Genomic DNA, 20,661 nt, shown 5'->3' with positions numbered 1-20,661 from the left:
TCCAGGCCAACCCCAGAAGTCTTGAAAGATGTCTGATCTGTTTAGCAGGAAGCAGGTTATTCCCTGGGGGCACTTCTCAGTCTCAGCAGAGCACAAATGTAGAACAGAGGAGGGCCAGAGGCAGAGGTCATCTTAGAAGGGTAACGTCAACTGGACTATTTTCAGCAGTTCTGTTTATGCCTCAGGGGAAGGGTTGGCTCTGGAGCCTGTTGGTCCATGGTTGAGGTCAGCTGTAGGGGACACTGTGGGCTGAGTAAACCCACCTTCAGTCTTCAGTCTTGACAGTGCTTACAGCAAGTAATGCATGTCCCCCCGCCAAACACATTTTCACTTCGTAGACCTTGACTGAGCATCTGCCACATACACAGCATGTGCTCATTGCTGGGAAATGAAGATCAGGGGACAGTTCCTGGTCTTGACTTTCTAACTGTGAGTTGTCTACACAATCATGAAAGAGTGAGAATTTGGAGAAAGGAGAGGATGAAGGAGAGCAGCGTCCCAGAGGGTGTCCCAGTGCACGAAGGGAATATGGTACTGTAGCCCAGGCAGAGCTCTGAAAATTTCCCACAATGCAGCTTGACAACCAAGGTTTTCATGGGGTTGGGCATTTATGGAGCCATCCCTGCTTTTGCTGAGATAAAAACTGGCAAACTTCTAGCTTTCCCAGAGCAACATGCAATCTGGAATTATAAAAGGCAGAGGAAGAGAGGAGCTGGTGATGGGCAGACCCCAGCCCACCATGTACTGGGTGTTGGAGGTGGGCCCAGGACCACATCTACAACACAGCCAACCCTGGAGGCAGGCACAGAGTGGCATCACTAGGGCCTTCTCTCTTTGGCTTCTTCCCATGGCCCCAGGAGAGGCTGCAGACAGCTGGACTCATGTAGAGCCACACATCAAGTGCCCCATCTTCCCCTGCAGCCTGTGGGTGCCTTTGTTCACAAGCGAGTGGTCTTTACCAGCCCAGGATGGGTTGCAGAACTGGCCAGGGGCTGGGGGTCCAGCAGTGAAGAAGAGGCAGCCCTGCCCTCAAGGAACTCATGGTCAGGGGTGGGGGATGGGGGGCGGGATAGACAACCACAAAAATAAGATATAGTTTAAGTGTTAAAAAAAAAAAAAAGAAAGCTTTTTGGCAAAGCTCAGAGAACAGAGTAGCCAGCTCCTCAAGGAGAGAAGGCCAAGGGTGTGCCACTGAGAAGAAGCATCAGATTCAGAGCCCCAAAGATGGTCCCGAGGGCAGACTTAGCGACTAATTGTAAGGCCCCAAGGATACACCTTTCCCCGAGAGTGAATGCTCCACTGACGGGGCAAGTCTGCATGTTTGCATCATGTGGGTGTCTGTTTGGCTTACCCCAGAAGTGGACCCTAATACAAAGATCCGAGAGACAGCAGAAGCAAGAAGAACTACAATCCTGCAGCCTGTGGAACAAAAACCACATTCACAGAAAGATAGACAAGATGAAAAGGCAGACAGCTATGTACCAGATGAAAGAACAAGATAAAACCCCAGAAAAACAACTAAATGAAGTGGAGATAGGCAACCTTCCAGAAAAAGAATTCAGAATAATGATAGTGAAGATGATCCAGGACCTCGGAAAAAGAATGGAGGCAAAGATCGACAAGATGCAAGAAATGTTTAACAAAGACCTAGAAGAATTAAAGAACAAACAGAGATGAACAATACAATAACTGAAATGAAAACTACACTAGAAGGAATCAATAGCAGAATAACGGAGGCAGAAGAACGGATACATGACCTGGAAGACAGAATGGTGGAATTCACTGCTGCGGAACAGAAAAAAAGAAAAAAGAATGAAAAGAAATGAAGGCAGCCTAAGAGACCTCTGGGACAACATTAAATGCAACAACATTTGCATTATAGGGGTCCCAGAAGGAGAAGAGAGAGAGAAAGAACCAGAGAAAATACTTGAAGAGATCATAGTCGAAAACTTCCCTAACATGGGAAAGGAAATAGCCACCCAAGTCCAGGAAGTGCAGAGAGTCCCATACAGGATAAACCCAAGGAGAAACATGCCGAGACACATAGTAGTCAAATTGACAAAAATAAAAGACAAAGAAAAATTATTGAAAGCGACAAGGGAAAAATGACAAATAACATACAAGGGAGCTCCCATAAGGTTAACAGCTGATTTCTCAGAAGAAACACTACAAGCCAGAAGGGAGTGGCATGATATATTTAAAGTGATGAAAGGGAAGAACCTACAACCAAGATTACTCTACCCGGCAAGGATCTCATTCAGATTTGATGGAGAAATCAAAACCTTTACAGACAAGCAAAAGCTAAGAGAATTCAGCATCACCAAACCAGCTCTACAACAAATGCTAAAGGAACTTCTCTAAGTGGGAAACACAAGAGAAGAAAAGGACCTACAAAAACAAACCCAAAACAATTAAGAAAATGGTAATAGGAACATACATATCGATAATCACCTTAAATGTGAATGGATTAAATGCTCCAACCAAAAGACACAGGCTTGCTGAATGGATACAAAAACAAGACCCATATATATGCTGTCTACAAGAGACCCACTTCAGACCTAGGGACACATTCAGACTGAAAGTGAGGGGATGGAAAAAGATATTCCATGCAAATGGAAATCAAAAGAAAGCTGGAGTAGCAATACGCGTATCAGATAAAATAGACTTCAAAATAAAGAATGTTACATGAGACAAGGAAGGACACTACATAATGATCAAGGGATCAATCCAAGAAGAAGATATAACAATCATAAATATATATGCACCCAACATAGGGGCACCTCAATACATAAGGCAACTGCTAACAGCTATAGAAGAGGAAATCGACAGTAACACAATAATAGTGGGGCACTTTAACACCTCACTTACACCAATGGACAGATCATCCAGACAGAAAATTAATAAGGAAACACAAGCTTTAAATGAAACAATAGACCAGATAGATTTAATTGATATTTATAGGACATTCCATCCAAAAACAGCAGATTACACTTTCTTCTCAAGTGCACATGGAACATTCTCTAGGATAGATCACATCTTGGGTCACAAATCAAGCCTCAGTAAATTTAAGAAAAACTGAAATCATATCAAGCATCTTTTCTGAGCACAATGCTGTGAGATTAGAAATCAATTACAGGGAAAAAAACGTAAAAAACACAAACACATGGAGGCTAAACAATATGTTATTAAATAACCAAGAGATCACTGAAGAAATCAAAGATGAAATCAAAAAATACCTAGAGACAAATTACAACGAAGACATGACGACCCAAAACCTATGGGATGCAGCAAAGGCAGTTCTAAGAGGGAAGTTTATAGCAATACAGGCCTACTCAAGAAACAAGGAAAATCTCAAATAAACAATCTAACCTTAAACCTAAAGGAAGTAGAGAAAGAAGAACAAACAAAACCCAAAGTTAGTAGAAGGAAAGAAGTCATAAAGATCAGAGCAGAAATAAATGAAATACAAACAAAGAAAATAATAGCAAAGATCAATAAAACTAAAAGCTGGTTCTTTGAGAAGATAAACAAAATTGATAAACCATTAGCCAGACTCATCAAGAAATAGAGGCAGAGGACTCAAATCAATAAAATTAGACATGAAAAAGGAGAAGTTACAACAGAAATACAAAGCATCCTAAGAGACTACTACAAGCAACTCTATGCCAATAAAATGGACAACCTGGAAGAAATGGACAAATTCTTAGAAAGGTATAACTTTCCAAGACTGAACCAGGAAGAAATAGAAAATATGAACAGACCAATCACAAGAAATGAAATTGAAACTGATTAAAAATCTTCCAACAAACAAAAGTCCAGGACCAGATGGCTTCACAGGTGAATACTATCAAACATTTAGAGAAGAGCTAACACCCATCCTTCTCAAACTCTTCCAAAAAATTGCAGAGGAAGGAACACTCCCAAACTCATTCTATGAGGCCACCATCACCCTGATACCAAAACCAGACAAAGATACTACAAAAAAAGAAAATTACAGACCAATATCACTGATGAATATAGAAGCAAAAATCCTCACCAAAACACTAGCAAACAGAATCCAACAACACATTAAAAGGATCATACACCATGATCAAGTGGGATTGATCCCAGGGATGCAAGGATTCTTCAATATACGCAAATCAATCAATGTGATACACCATATTAACAGAAGAATAAAAACCATATGATCATCTCAATAGATGCAGAAAAAGCTTTTGGCAAAATTCAACAACACCCATTTATGATAAAAAACTCTCCAGAAAGTGGGCATAGAGGGAACCTACCTCAACATAATAAAGGCCATAAAAAAAAAAAAAAAGATCTGAGGGCCTATAGTTTATTTGGAGGTGAACCTGAAACCACAGGGAGGAGAGTAGGGATATGATACAGGGAAGGGAAAATAGGCAACAAATGACTTGTTATGAAGCAGGGTACGACCATGGGTGACAAGCTTGCCCCACTGGGGAACTCCAAGAGTCCCAATGGGCAAGGGAGCTGGGGTACTTATCCCCTAGCTCCCCAGTCATTGGTGAGGGCTGCTCCCAGGAGGTGGTGATTCCATCCTGCCTCAGGGCAGCCAGCACAGGCTCTGGTAACCAGAGAAAGCCTTAGGAAAAGCAAGATTGCTGCTCACTGGCCATTATTAGCTTCAACTGAGAGAGAGCCTGAGCATTTCTGGAGAAACCCTGATGGGCCCTTTAGTCGCTGCCTTCTGTAGTACCTGACTGTCGATCTTGGGACATGGCACTGGGGAAGACGCCAACAAAATAGAGCCCTTTTTCCCAGAAGACCTACTATTATCACAGGTAGAGCCCGTAACATGTCAAAGGTAATAATACCCTGGTTAGCCTCTCTTTTGAACGTTCACACAGTCAGTGGAAACAGTGTTGTAGTACTGAAGAGGAACTATAGGGTACAGACGTAGGGTATAAACATATCTGTCCTCTATACACATGTACAAGGAGTACACAGGTGCTGATCCAGTCAGGTGTTAAATAATAATGGTATAATTCAATTCAGTAGATGGAAGATAAAAATAGTTGGGGGCCCTCATTGTAGTAGGCACTGTGATGGATGCTTCACATATGTTGTCTCATAAAAATCCTCTGACAGCCCGGGAGGGTCACACTGTCCCCACTGACAGGTCAGGAAACAGGCTCAGAGATGCTCTCTGACCAAGGTCACCTGCTAGTAATGGCCAGGACTGGGGCTCAGCCCTGGCTCTGCCTGAATTCAAGGTTCTTGTTCTTTGCCCTGCCCTACAGTGGCCTCATTTATAGGCAAGGAGGAAAGAGCTGTTAAGAATTCATCTTTTGCTCTGAGCAGGTATGTGTAACACACTTTATGAGCCTCACCTCATTTCATCCTCTCAGCAGCCCAGAGAAGTATTAGCTGTGCCCTTTTCACCAACCAGAGGCAGAGTGGTGGTCATGGTCCTGGAGGTGACCTCCACCTCCAGGAGACTCACACAGCGGCTAGGTGGCTGAGCCTGCTCTCTGCCCTGGCCCTCTGACTTCCCAGCCTCTGCTCCTTCCTCTGCACGAGCTGGCTTTGGGACAGTGCAGGCCAAAGAGATGACTGAGACCCAGACCCTGCCGCAGGGCCCTTGTCATCGGGGAGGAGGGCCCAGCCCTGTGCGTGATCAGCCAGAACCCAAGTTGGATCACGGAATGAACCAGACAGTCTGTCACAGCAACTCAGGGAAGGAGGAGGCCACGTCTGGGCGGGGAGACCAGAAAGTGCTCTAGGAAGAGGGACACAGGGGAGGTCTTGGTGGGGCCCCTTGTTCTAAGGCGGTAACAGCCCCTCTCTGATTTCTCTCCCCCTCCTGCCTGCAGATGTGGCCCCAGTTTTGCACAGCCCCGACGGGAACTGGATGGCCCTGAAGGATGGGGCTCTGCCCCCAACCCGCCTGCTGGCCAAACCTAAGAGTGGCACATTTCAGGCCCTGGAGGCAGCCTCCAGCGTGGCGTCCGCCTACGATGAGATGGGCTCCGACAGCGAGGAGGACTTTGACTGGAAGGAGGCCTTAAGCACGCTGTGCCCACAGCCCCAGAGCCTGCCCAGGAACCCCCAGCCTCAGCCCATGCAAGCCCAGGGCTCAGATCAAGGCCCCTCCGCCTACTCCGGGCTCTCCCCCAACCCCGAGGCCATGTGCTCTGACTCAGAAACCTCCTCGGCAGGCTCTTCCCGGGAAGCTGGGCGCCGGGCCAGGCTGTCCTGGTTGCAGAGGAAGGCCCCCAGGAATCCCTCAGCTGAGAAGATGCGCCTACAGGGAGAGCTAGACGTGAACTTCAACCCCCAGGCAGCCAGCAGGGAGACCTCAGACAGCAGCGAGCCTGAGGAGGCCCCCCACCCCGCAGATCAGAGGGCCAGGAGGTGGAGAAGGGCCCGGGTGGGCTCGGAGGAGCCAAGCAAGGAATTATCTTCCCCCAGCGGCCATCCCCCGGAGCTGGACACACATCAGGTAATAAAGCTGGGTGCGTGCAAGCACACACACATTTTTCAGTAGGCTGTGCCCTCCTCCAAGCAGGAGTGGTGTGGAGAGTCCTGGGTTCAGAATCCATAGAACCGGATTCTCATCTTGGTTTTGCTGCTCAGTCACAACTCTTGGAGGCTCCATGCCCTCCTCTCTGGAGATGAAAGCTTAGAGTTCAAAGTGGGTTTGCAAAGTGTGGCCCCCAGACCAGCAGCCACAGCAACACCTGGGAACTTGTTAGAAATGCAGATCCTCAGGCCCTGCCCCAGAGCTGCTAAATCAGAAATTCTGGGGATGGTGCCCAGGCATCTCTGTTATAACAAGCTCTCTTGGTGATTCTTCTGTGCATTAAAAATCTAATGGCCACTGGTGTGGGGTTAAGGCTATGGGGTTTAGAGTCAGCCTGCTTGAGTTCAAATCCAGCTGTGTGACCTTGGACAAGGCATCTTTTTAGGTCTCAGTTTCCTCATCTGTCAAATGGGGATAATATTAGAACCCACTTCAAAGAATGGTTGTGATGAGTGAATAAGATAACTTTATAAAGAGCTGACCTCTGTCCTAGAACACAGCACAAGGGCACAGACAGTATTGTTTCAATATGATAATTCAGGGCACAGTTTACTAACATTCTGTGACTTTTAGTCCCCATCACAAGCCTCCTCGGAATCCTCAGTGCTGCCTCCCTCACGGTTTACCTCATGAACTGCCTTAGAGAATCTGATTAAAGCTATAGAATCTCTCCCTAGAAAAATGGACCTGTACATACACACACACACACATACTTTGCTTACAATTTCAGGTAGTTCATGGACCCCCAACCAGATTAATTTTATATTCTGTGAATAAACCCTGCTCATCCCCAGCTCTATGCCTGTGATCATGCTGTGTCCCCACCCTCACCTCTTCCTGGTTTTGATCACCATGAACTCAATATTGAACTTTGTGATGCTGACTCTGGCCTTCCCATAGCAGTATTTTCTAAACTCAAAAAGGACACATGTAGCCTGGAAAGTTTAAATGCCTAAAAGCAATGGATTGCACTATTTGAAACTGTGAGCCTTATGGAAGATCTAGTTATGTTGCCTCTGCTTTCTGTAGGCACATCATCACAGCTACTTGCATTACTATCAACTTGACTTTTTAGGCTCCTGGAGAAACCACACCCACTTTCTGAATGTCATTGCATCTCCCATAGTACCCAGCTACCGTGCCTTGCATTCTTAGTTTGGGTTCCACCAAAAACAGGTCTGGAATTAAGGATTTGGATGTAGGTTTATGAGAGAGGCGATCCCAGGAAACCCAAGAGTGAAACGGGGAAATGAGAAAAGCCAATGAAGATACAATATAGGCAACTGGGGCTCCGTCCCACCAGGGACCCGCTGAGAAGTCATGTGGATCACAGCTCAGAATTCTCCACCTAGAAGACGGGGAAGAGTTACCTAGTCTCCCATCTCCCACTGGTACAGAGAGGTCCCACCCAGGGTGGGCATAAACTCCATACACAGCCAGGTTTGCATGGATGGTGCCTGAGAAATCCCTCAGATGGAGAAGAAGAGAGAGAGCCAGGTCTGAGGTGGGAAACTATCAGTGAGCCACAGATCGTCCCCTGTGGCTGCAGGCAACTCATGTAGGTCTGGGGGATACAGCCTCGGACATCACCAGCCTCTGCTACAGTGAGCTTCTATGAATGTGTCAGCCAGATCCCTGATCCTGGGGCTCCCATTAAGACAGTCATGAAAAAATATAAATAAATAAAACAAAAAAACAGTCGTGCACTCAGAGGTCCTCAGGTCACAGAATTTAGCATCAGTGCTACCTGACCTGCTAATATGTTGCCTAGAAATTTGGTCCAAGCTCTCATTTTCTCCTCTGTAAAATAAGATCATTACAAATCTGCCATGTGAGACTGTTGTGATCATAAATGAGAAATATAAAATTCTGTTCAGCTGTGAATCATTATCATCTAGCTCAAGTGGAGACTGTTTTCCAGGGACTCTGGGTGACTTGCCTCAAGGGATATTCTTGAGAGTTGTCTGCATGATTCACTGGCAGGTATAAAATGCCACCTATCCACCATAACTAGGTGCCTGAAGCTTCCTATTTATTCTGAGGTGGCTTTTAAGTTGTCTTCTGCTGTTAATCCTTGCAAGGCGTCAACAGGGAGAAGGCAAGGGCCAGCAGAAAGGATCCAGGACTCTGCCGTGTCTGCCTCGTCGGCAGTGTCCTTTCCCGACCACTAGGTGGCGATGGCGTTGCACTTCTGGGGACTTCAAAACCCTGGCCCTCCTCGTCCTCCCTTCTATTTAGTTTACTAGGGCAGTTCTCGTCCCCCCCACCAAAAAAAGTATATATATATATATATATATATATATATATATATATATATATATATATATATATATAAATTATTTTCATACTTATAAGCTATATAAATAAGTGAATATAAAAATTATTAAAACATACAGATATAGTCTCCTTTGACCACAACCCTAAATCCCTGCCATCTCTCCCCAAATGACTACATTTGTATTTGTGCATCATATATGTATAGCACATTTAGAAATATAGTTATGTAAATGTGTCTGTGTTTTAGCAAAATCGGCATCCTACTCCCCATATTCTTCCACTTCTTTCTCCTAAGAGTATGTGATGGAGAAGTCAGAGCACACAGATCTCTGCACAGTACCTGCAAAAGGTTGCATCACAGTGGTCTTCAGCGGGGAGTGTGGGAGTGGGAGAAATCCGTCCAGGGCGCAAGCAGTAAGGGTGCATTGCCTGATGAGAATTTTAAAACAATAATAAATCCAATCAAAGTCAGTCTTTTTAATTATCACCTTGCACCAGGCACGGGCAATTCTAAGCAATGCTAATGATACAAGAACTTTATCAGTGTTGCTCCAAATATCGCACCCAACCTCCTCCGTTCTTCACTGTTCCAAGGTGGGGAGGAATCCACAATCAATAGTTCCCATAATGATGGATATTCAAGACTTTTTCAATGTTTGATGTTATAAACAATACTGCAGAAAATATTATTGTGCAAAGTTCTTTATACAAGTACAGGAGTAGAATTTCTGACTTGAGGCATAGATGGATCTTTAATTTTAATGAGTACTTGCCAAATTAAACTCCCAAAACTGCACAGCAGTCTACATAGCCATGCACTGTAGAGCACATTTTCTCATACTGTCAACAATACTCGGTGTTGTCAGTCTGTTAAACTGTTGCCAACTTTATGTGAGGAAAAAAATATATTTCTTTTTAGTTAACATAGTTACTACTAAGATTGAGCACTTTTTCCTATATTTACAGCTATTTGCGTTTTTCCTTCTGTGAAAGACACATTTATATGTTTCTTCTATTATTTCGTCAGACCAACTGTCTTTTTCTTCTTGATTTTTAGGAATTAGTTTTATTTTCTAATTATACTGTAGATGTTAGTTCTTTGATGATTACACACTGAAGATACTCTCCCATTGTCTATCACTTTCACCTTAACGTTATTTAAGTACACTTTACAGGCAAAAATTTTTGTTACTAATAATTTATCAATTATTTTCTTCATTTCCTTTAAATTTTGTACCTTGTTTGAGAAGGTTTTAAATCTCCAAGATTGTTAGAATATTTTCCTATTTTTTCCTAATACTTTGTAGTTTTGTATTTTACATTTAGCTCTTTAGTCTATCTGTACTTTACTTTGGGGGACGATATGAGGTAAGATCTAACCTTATTTTTTTTCAAATTAAATATCTGTCATCAAATCATTATTAAATAATTCATCCTATATCTGCTATGAGCAGTTTCCTGAGTCACGGAAGCCATATTAGAATCATAAACCCATTCCTTAAAAGATGCTGCTCCTTGAGAAGCAAGAAGAACTACAATCCTGCAGCCTGTGGAACAAAAACCACATTCACAGAAAGAGAGACAAGATGAAAAGGCAGAGAGCTATGTACCAGATGATGGAACAAGATAAAACCCCAGAAAAACAACTAAATGAAGTGGAGGTAGGCAACCTTCCAGAGAAAGAATTCAGAATAATGATAGTAAAGATGATCCAGGACCTCGGAAAAAGAATGGAGGCAAAGATCAACAAGATGCAAGAAATGTTTAACAAAGACCTAGAAGAATTAAAGAACAAACAAACAGAGATGAACAATACAATAACTGAAATGAAAACTACACTAGAAGGAATCAATAGCAGAATAACGGAGGCAGAAGAACGGATACGTGACCTGGAAGACAGAATGGTGGAATTCACTGCTGCGGAACAGAAAAAAAGAAAAAAGATTGAAAAGAAATGAAGGCAGCCTAAGAGACCTCTGGGACAACACTAAATGCAACAACATTCACATTATAGGGGTCTCAGAAGGAGAAGAGGGAGAAAGGACCAGAGAAAATATTTGAAGAGATTATAGTCGAAAATTTCCCTAACATGGGAAAGGAAATAGCCACCCAAGTCCAGGAAGCGAAGAGAGTCCCATACAGGATAAACCCAAGGAGAAACACGCCAAGACACATAGTAATCAAATTGGCAAAAATTAAAGAAAAAGAAAAATTATTGAAAGCAGCAAGGGAAAAACAACAAATAACATACAAGGGAACTCCCATAAGGTTAACAGCTGATTTCTCAGAAGAAACTCTACAAGCCAGAAGGGAGTGGCATGATATATTTAAAGTGATGAAAGGGAAGAACCTACAACCAAGATTACCCTACCCAGCAAGGATCTCATTCAGATTCGATGGAGAAATCAAAAGCTTTACAGACAAGCAAAAGCTAAGAGAATTCAGCACCACCAAACCAGCTCTACAACAAATGCTAAAGGAACTTCTCTAAGTGGGAAACACAAGAGAAGAAAAGGACCTACAAAAACAAACCCAAAACAATTAAGAAAATGGTAATAGGAACATACATATCGATAATTACCTTAAATGTGAATGGATTAAATGCTCCAACCAAAAGACACAGGCTCACTGAATGGATACGAAAACAAGACCCATATATATGCTGTCTACAAGAGACCCACTTCAGACCTAGGGACACATACAGACTGAAAGTGAGGGGATGGAAAAAGATATTCCATGCAAATGGAAATCAAAAGAAAGCTGGAGTAGCAATATTCATATCAGATAAAATAGACTTTAAAATAAAGAATGTTACAAGAGACAAGGAAGGACACTACATAATGATCAAGGGATCAATCCAAGAAAAAGATATAACAATTATAAATATATATGCACCCAACATGGGAGCACCTCAATACATAAGGCAAATGCTAACAGCTATAAAAGAAGAAATTGACAGTAACACAATAATAGTGGGGGACTTTAACACCTCACTTACACCAATGGACAGATCATCCAGACAGAAAATTAATAAGGAAACACAAGCTTTAAATGACACAATAGACCAGGTAGATTTAATTGATATTCATAGGACATTCCATCCAAAAACAGCAGGCTACACTTTCTTCTCAAGTGCGCATGGAACATTCTCTAGGATAGATCACATCTTGGGTCACAAATCAATCCTCAATAAATTTAAGAAAATTGAAATCATATCAAGCATCTTTTCCGACCACAACGCTATGAGATTAGAAATGAATTACAGGGAAAGAAACATAAAAAACACAAACACATGGAGGCTAAACAATACGTTACTAAATAACCAAGAGATCACTGAAGAAATCAAAGATGAAATCAAAAAATACCTAGAGACAAATGACAATGAAAACACGACAATCCAAAACCGATGGGATGCAGCAAAAGCAGTTCTAAGAGGGAAGTTTATAGCTATACAAGCCTACCTAAAGAAACAAGAAAAATCTCAAGTAAACAATCTAACCTTACACCTAAAGGAACTAGAGAAAGAAGAACAAACAAAACCCAAAGTTAGCAGAAGGAAAGAAATCATAAAGATCAGAGCGGAAATAAATGAAACAGAAACAAAGAAAACAATAGCAAAGATCAATAAAACTAAAAGCTGGTTCTTTGAGAAGATAAACAAAATTGATAAACCATTAGCCAGACTCATCAAGAAATAGAGGGAGAGGACTCAAATCAATAAAATTAGACATGAAAAAGGAGAAGTTACAATGGACACTGCAGAAATACAAAGCATCCTAAGAGACTACCACAAGCAACTCTATGCCAATAAAATGGACAACCTGGAAGATATGGACAAATTCTTAGAAAGGTATAACCTTCCAAGACTGAACCAGCAAGAAATAGAATATATGAACAGACCAATCACAAGTAATGAAATTGAAACTGTGATTAAAAATCTTCCAACAAACAAAAGTCCAGGACCAGATGGCTTCACAGGTGAATTCTATCAAACATTTAGAGAAGAGCTAACACCCATCCTTCTCAAACTCTTCCAAAAAATTGCGGAGGAAGGAACACTCCCAAACTTATTCTATGAGGCCACCATCACCCTGATACCAAAACCAGACAAAGATACTACAAAAAAAGAAAATTACAGACCAATATCACTGATGAATATAGATGCAAAACTCCTCAACAAAATACTAGCAAACAGAATCCAACAACACATTAAAAGGATCACACACCATGATCAAGTGGGATTTATCCCAGGGATGCAAGGATTCTTCAATATACGCAAATCAATCAATGTTATACACCATATTAACAAACTGAAGACTAAAAACCATATGATCATCTCAATAGATGCAGAAAAAGCTTTTGGAAAAATTCAACACCCATTTATGATAAAAACTCTCCAGAAAGTGGGCACACAGGGAACCTACCTCAACATAATAAAGGCCATAGACGACAAACCCACAGCAAACATCATTCTCAATGGTGAAAAACTGAAAGCATTGCCTCTAAGATCAGGAACAAGAAAAGGATGTCCACTCTCACCACTATTTTTTTTAAATATATTTATTTATTTATTTATGGCTGTGTTGGGTCTTCGTTTCTGTGCGAGGGCTTTCTCTAGTTGCGGCGAGCGGGGGCCACTCTTCATCTCAGTGCGCGGGCCTCTCACTATCGCGGCCTCTCTTGTTGCGGAGCACAGGCTCCAGACGCGCAGGTTCAGTAGTTGTGGCTCACGGGCCCTGTTGCTCCACGGCATGTGGGATCTTCCCAGACCAGGGCTCGAACCCGTGTCCCCTGCATTGGCAGGCGGACCCTCAACCACTGCACCACCAGGGAAGCCCCCACTGTCACCACTATTATTCAACATAGTTTTGGAAGTCCTAGCCATGGCAATCAGAGAAGAAAAAGAAATAAAAGGAATAAAAAATCGGAAAAGAAGAAGTAAAACTGTCACTGTTTGCAGATGACATGATATTATACATAAAGAATCCTAAAGATGCCACCAGAAAACTACTAGGGCTAATCAATGAATTTGGTAAAGTTGCAGTATACAAAATTAATGCACAGAAATCTCTTGCATTCCTGTATACTAATGACGAAAAATCTGAAAGAGAAATTAAGGAAACACTCCCATTTACCATTGCAACAAAAAGAATAAAATACCTAGGAATAAACCTACCTAGGGAGACAAAAGATCTGTATGCAGAAAACTATAAGACACTGATGAAAGAAATTAAAGATAACACGAACAGATGGAGAGATATACAATGTTCTTGGATTGGAAGAATCAATATTTTGAAAATGACTACACTACCCAAAGCAATCTACAGATCAATGCAATCCCTATCAAATTACCAATGGCATTTTTTATGGAACTAGAACAAAAAAATCTTAAAATTTGTATGGAGACACAAAAGACCCCGAATAGCCAAAACAATCTTGAGGGAAAAAAACAGAGCTGGAGGAATCAGACTCCCTGACTTCAGACTATACTATAAAGCTATAGTAATCAAGACAATATGGTACTGGCACAAAAACAGAAACACAGATCAATGGAACAAGATAGAAAGCCCAGAGATAAACCCACGCACCTATGGTCAACTAATCTATGACAAAGGAGGCAAGGATATACAGTGGAGAAAAGACAGTCTCTTCGATAAGTGGTGCTGGGAAAACTGGACAGGTACATGTAAAAGAATGAAATTAGAACACTCCCTAACACCTTACACAAAAATAAACTCAAAATGGATTAAAGACCTAAATGTAAGACCGGACACTATAAAACTCTTAGAGGATGACATAGGAAGAACACTCTTTGACATAAATCACAGCAAGATCTTTTTTGACCCACCTCCTAGAGTAATGGAAATAAAAGCAAAAATAAACAAATGGGACCTAATGAAACTTCAAAGCTTTTGCACAGCAAAGGAAACCATAAACAAAACGCAAGACAACCCTCAGCATGGGAGAAAATATTTGCAAACAAATCAACGGACAAAGGATTAATTTCCAAAATATATAAACAGCTCATGCAGCTCAATATTAAAAAAACAAACAACCCAATCCAAAAATGGGCAGAAGACCTAAATAGACATTTCTCCAAAGAAGACATACAGATGGCCAAAAAGCACATGAAAAGCTGCTCAACATCACTAATTATTAGAGAAATGCAAATCAAAACTACAATGAGGTATCACCTCACACCAGTTAGAATGGGCATCATCAAAAAATCTACAAACAAAAAATGCTGGAGAGGGTGTAGAGAAAAGGGAACCCTCTTGCACTGTTGGTGGGAATGTAAATTGATACAGCCACTATGGAGAACAGTATGGAGGTTCCTTAAAAAACTAAAAATAGAATTACCATATGATCCAGCAATCCCACTACTGGGCATATACCCAGAGAAAACCATAATTCAAAAAGACACATGCACCCCAATGTTCATTGCAGCACTATTTACTATAGCCAGGTCATGGAAGCAACCTAAATGCCCATCGACAGACGAATGGATAAAGAAGATACGGTACATATATACAATGGGATATTACTCAGCCATAAAAAGGAACAAAATTGGGTCATTTGTAGAGACGTGGATGGATCTGGAGACTGTCATACAGAGTGAAGTAAGTCGTAAAGAGAAAAACAAATATCGTATATTAACGCATATATGTGGAACCTAGAAAAATGGTACAGATGAACCGGTTTGCAGGGCAGAATTTGAGACACAGATGTAGAGAACAAACGTATGGACACCAAGGGGGGAAAGCCGTGCAGAGGTGGGGGTGGTGGTGTGCTGAATTGGGCGATTGGGATTGACATGTATACAGTGATGTGTATAAAACTGATGACTAATAAGAACCTGCTGTATAAAAAAATAAATAAAATAAAATTTAAAAATTAAAAAAAATAATAATAAATAAAATAAAATAAAAAAGATGCTGCTCCTTGACCTGAGATCCAAGAGAAATTTATCTCATGCGTCCTTGTGGAGAGAATGCAGAATATGGCACCCTCCACAATAAACTGCTTCAAACGAACACACACTTTGGAGGCTGCTTCTCACAGTGTCACTCAGTGTGGACCAATGCATCGCTCTGGGGACAACTCAGTCGGGTCAGGTCTACGAGGGGCCAAAATACTCTGACCTCTGCTGGTCCGGGTTGCTCCAGGACTAAGTTGTAGGATCTGTAGAGGAGTGGATGGCTGCCTCCCCAGGCCCTGGCTCATGAGTGCTGTGCAGTCAAAGGGATGCACCTGACAAGTGCCTGCAAGACCATGCATGTTGGGGGTAGTATGGCAACACCCCCACGCCCATGAACACTGAGGCACCTGACGGGTCCACCCACCTCGGAGGTGTGTCAAGAGAACGCTCCCAAGCAAGTCTTTAAATCTTCTCAAATTGTGTTTGAATTTCCTCCAGTACACAGACCAAAGGGTGACAGTCCCCACCTCCCCATCCCCAATTCTTCACCATTGATTTTCATATCTTTTTAGGTGTGGAAGCTTCCTTTAAATGAAAACTTAAAGAGCCTCTCTGAGACAAGGCTGCCGTGCCCCCATGCCTCTCACTCCCACCTCCACAGCAGCCTAAGCAAGTACAGATCATAACCTGCAAACAGTTTAGAGCAAGTATGACCAAATACCCCCTCGACAGCAGAAAAATCTTGAGTCAAGTATCTGTCAAGTGATTCCCCTTATTGGTGAGAATTGCTGGGTGCGCCCTCTAAGACAAGCCGGTTGCAGAGAACAGGTCTAGAAAACAATGAGACATTTGCTGTATAACAGTGTTTCTTAAACATTCTTGTGTCATAGGCCCTTTTGAGAACCTGATGAATTATTAAGTCTTCTCCCCAGTGGGGGAAGAAATGTGCATAAACACAAGCGCTCAAAGCTTTACATTTTTAAACAGGACTCTGTTGGATATTAAGGATCATCCACCAAAAATACTGACTTTTGTTTTGCTATAGTTAACTTATAGCCCTACTTTGGGCAGATATCAAGTAGAAGGGCTACCTGTCAGTTAAAGCCTTTACTTACTTGTGGCAGTAAAACCGTGTTCATTCCATGAGGCAAATGTTGAGCTCTCTATATGGCAGGGACTCGAACCCAGCCCACTCACAACAGATAGCAAGTCGTTTGCAATGAAAAGAAGGGAATCTGGAACACCCCTCAGCCCCGCTACCCCAGCCCCTACCCTGAAGGTCATCATGTGATTGTTCAGGAGACTCTTCCCGCCCCTTCTGAGATTCTGACTCTCACGCCTGCATTATGGTCCTGGTTCTGAATCATCATCAAAATCCAAGGATCATGTAACTTAGTCTACACCCAATGCCAATCCAGAGTCAAAGAAAAAAACAAAGATGAAATCCACTGTTAATGCTGCTTCCTTCCTAAAGGATTTTTCCACAAAGTAATAGGCCAACTGTGGTCACTATGAAAATAATTCTGTCTTAAATGCCTGTTCCTCATGTAAATATTGACCTGAGAAGTCCAGGCTAATGATTTTCCAGATATTTTATATGGATTGCCATAATTCTAGGGAATAAATGGCTGCTGTTTCAACAAATGGCATAGTTAATTCTGCCAGATAGGAGATTATAAAGGGAAAACCAACTAGGGGCAGAGCCCATCCGTCAGAGGGATTTGGGTTCTGGCAGAGGGAGATGTGACCCAGATTTCATTAAGGTTTTGTTTATTTTGAAATCAATTTTATAATATGAAGGACTCAGAGAACAGCTTGGGATTCACACCAGGACAACTGACCTGTAATTATAAAAGCTAAAATTAAGGCTTCCAAATGACACCCAGGTGCTAAGTTCCCATAACCTCCTTCACCAAATTCATGCCCAAGATCCGGGCCCCATATCTGCCTTCTGTGCAGCTCCACTGACCCAACTCAGACCCTTCCAGGTAGGGGAGTTCTTCTTGAGGCAGGAAGATTATAATATTATAATATTAAATTTGATAAAATTCCAGGTTCCATCTTCCCATTTCCACCCTGTTAAGTTGACCAAGGATTTGATGTATACTTTGGTACGTATGACTGGTTTTGTTTTGTTTTTTAATTAATTAGTTAATTAATTTTATTATTTTTGGCTGTGTTGGGTCTTCGTTTCTGTGCAAGGGCTTTCTCTAGTTGTGGCAAGCGGGGGCCACTCTTCATCGCGGTGTGCGGGCCTCTCACTATCGCGGCCTCTCTTGTTGTGGAGCACAGGCTCCAGACGCGCAGGCTCAGTAGTTGTGGCTCACGGGACTAGTTGCTCCGCGGCATGTGGGATCTTCCCAGACCAGGGCTCGAACCTGTGTCCCCTGCATTGGCAGGCACATTCTCAACCACTGCGCCTCCAGGGTAGCCCACGTATGACTGTTCTTATCACACCAGTTATTTTTTTTAAATGCCTTTTTCACCAGAGTACAGCATGTGAATAAATCTAGTTTTAGGTTAACAGCAATACACTGGGAGAGGACAAACCTCTATCTTAAGGCACCAGAGACAGAACTTTTTCGAGTCCTCGGAAGAAACAGGTCAACAGTGGAGTCAGCCAGCCCCAAGGCTCATTCTGCTCTTCTTGGATTCGGGATAAATATGCCAAGGGATTTGCAAGTAAACTATGTACATTTGTCACGTACAGTGCCTCTAGGGTTAGTTAACCTGTTGGGGCTTTTCTCTGAAGTTGACTAAAATGATATCTAAAAGCAAGCTGCAGAAATTCTGACTTTTTAGGTCAGGTTCAGTATCTTTCATCACAGGGGCTGGGGAGAGCCACCAGGACACCAGGATATATTCAATGAAGGCTGACATGTAACATCTGAGAGTAATTCTTTAGCAGGGCTCTTTTTAAAAAGATGGAGAAAACCCAGAGCCTCCCACCTCCCCCTCAAATGACCTGGCAGTTGAAAGCCAGGCTCTAGGAAAAAGTGTTGCTAGGACTGCGGTTGTTTAGCCTGGAAGACATTGACATTGCTCCTTTCAAATGTGTGGAGAATTTTGATGAGGATGATGATAAGGCTGAGTAGGAGAAAAATTGCTTTGAATTAAAGCAGGCAGGATTTCAAGGTCTATAAAGACAGACCACTAGGGCGACTGAAGGTATGGACAGTCCTCTGAGACTGTGGCTCTGCTAACTGTTCTCCTTCCAAGGAGCATGGTTTAATTTGGAGCTTCTAGCCTCATCTTAGTATAATGCAAAGAGCTTGGCCTTCAGGGTCAGGCCATCTTCAGCTCAGCCATGCACTAGCCACCTGACCTTGGACAGCCTACTCAACCTCAGTGTCTTTGTGGATACAGAGGGAACGACTGAGACCCTTGAAGGAGATCCCATGCGTGCCTCGCCGAGGGCAGTGCTCGCCCACATGGCTGTGTTCAGCTGCGAGAACTGTCCAGTTCTCACATACCCATTGCCTCCATTTATTTCCATCTCTATTTTTCTCAATCTTGAGAACTCACAGATTACTCAAGAATTTTTCAGAGGATATCTAGTTTGAGAACAGCTGCATTCAAATTTAAATACTGTCAAGGTAAGAAATCTTTAGCACCACCAGAAGCATAAATGCAAACAAAGGAATGGCGATCCATGGCAGCACTCAGCTGTAAGGTGGTTGCCCCGGTAATCCAGAATGTGCCTTTTTTTTTTTTTAGGTTATCAGTGAAATGAAAACCAAAATTTAAAAATTAGTATAAAGAGCTTGCAGACCACCGAGAATAGATTAGAAGTCTCTTGCTTAAGAAAATGTACTAGCTTATCTTAATGAGTATTCCATCATCAGGTGTTTAAAATTTTACATCTTTATTTAGCCAGAATCTCCATGTTCCACACACTAAATGGAAGTGTGCAAAGAAAAGGCAACGTTTTGATCTCCCATAGCCGCCTTAAATTTCCTCATCAGCCTCCGCATTCTGAAGAGCCGGGAATGTAAGCCAGGCAATCCAAGGAACACTTAGCCTCTTGCGATTTAATCAACTCTCTGTTTAAAACTGTATTTTTTTAAGTAAATAACCAGTCGTCCAACCCCTCCACTTTCTCTACCTTCGCTGTCTTGGGGGTGGGGAGGGGGGCTTCTGGTGTCCTCTTAGAGCTGAGTGGTGTCCTCTGGGTCCCTGCAGGTCTCTCAGTGATGGGGCCCTGTTCATTAAGTCATCCCCCTCCTGCTCCCCGCCCAGCATCCCCCACCAGTGTCTAACGCTCCCTCTTCTGTGTGCTCAGTCAGAACCCAGGATCTTTCCCTCAGGCCCCAGCTCGGCTCTCACTTTCATCCGCTTCCCACGCAGCTGTCCAGCCCCAGGGCAACTACCTCATTTCCACTGTAGGGAGCCCCTCGGTGCAGCCACACCAAAGATCTTCCATGAGCCAGCTTCTGGATGCCCTTGGGGCCACCCAGGAGCCTGGGAGACATTTGACAGATAAAGCTCAGTTCCTTAGGTGGATGCCTAACCCTCTGCAGTCTGACCCAGGCCTGTTTTCTCCATATCTCCAAGTTCCCCACTCTCTCTACTTCTGAGCCTTATTCCTCTAACTATACTGAGCAGTTTCATACACCCTGGGTCTTAGTGATCCTGCTGCTTCCTCATCAAGAATGCTTGTCCCCATGTCTACATATTAAAATGCTCCTCATCTCTCAAGAACCTGCTCAGAGACCATTCTTCCCATGGAGCTGCCCCAAGTCCTCAGACCAAGGGACTCCTCCTTCTCAGGCATAATGGAGGCATTACTCACCTCTCACAAGGCCCTCATCATGATTCTTACTCAGGGCCAGAAAAAAAAAATTATTTCCAAGGGACCCTTTTTCTTTTATCAATCCAGTGATTTTTTTTCATTTCTGTCATCTGTCTCCTTCTAATC

At 42.7% G+C, this 20,661-nt stretch overlaps 1 protein-coding gene across 3 annotated transcripts in view; it reads left to right on the top strand.

Annotated features, from left to right (window-relative positions):
- The window catches only part of LOC118904523 (myosin VIIA and Rab interacting protein), a 222,422-nt gene that overhangs the window by 157,183 nt on the left and 44,578 nt on the right, over positions 1 to 20,661 (top strand). For all 3 annotated transcript variants that reach the window (XM_036870745.1, XM_036870744.1, XM_036870746.1), the window contains one exon: positions 5,838 to 6,466. In XM_036870745.1, coding sequence (XP_036726640.1) covers positions 5,838 to 6,466 — 629 coding nt within the window. The remainder of the gene's footprint in view (positions 1 to 5,837; positions 6,467 to 20,661) is intronic.

This window comes from Balaenoptera musculus, chromosome 11 (genome assembly GCF_009873245.2).
Source record: "Balaenoptera musculus isolate JJ_BM4_2016_0621 chromosome 11, mBalMus1.pri.v3, whole genome shotgun sequence".
Lineage (NCBI taxonomy): Eukaryota > Metazoa > Chordata > Mammalia > Artiodactyla > Balaenopteridae > Balaenoptera > Balaenoptera musculus.
The sequence above is the reverse complement of the archived record's forward strand: the minus strand, read 5'-3'. Positions and strand labels throughout refer to the sequence as shown.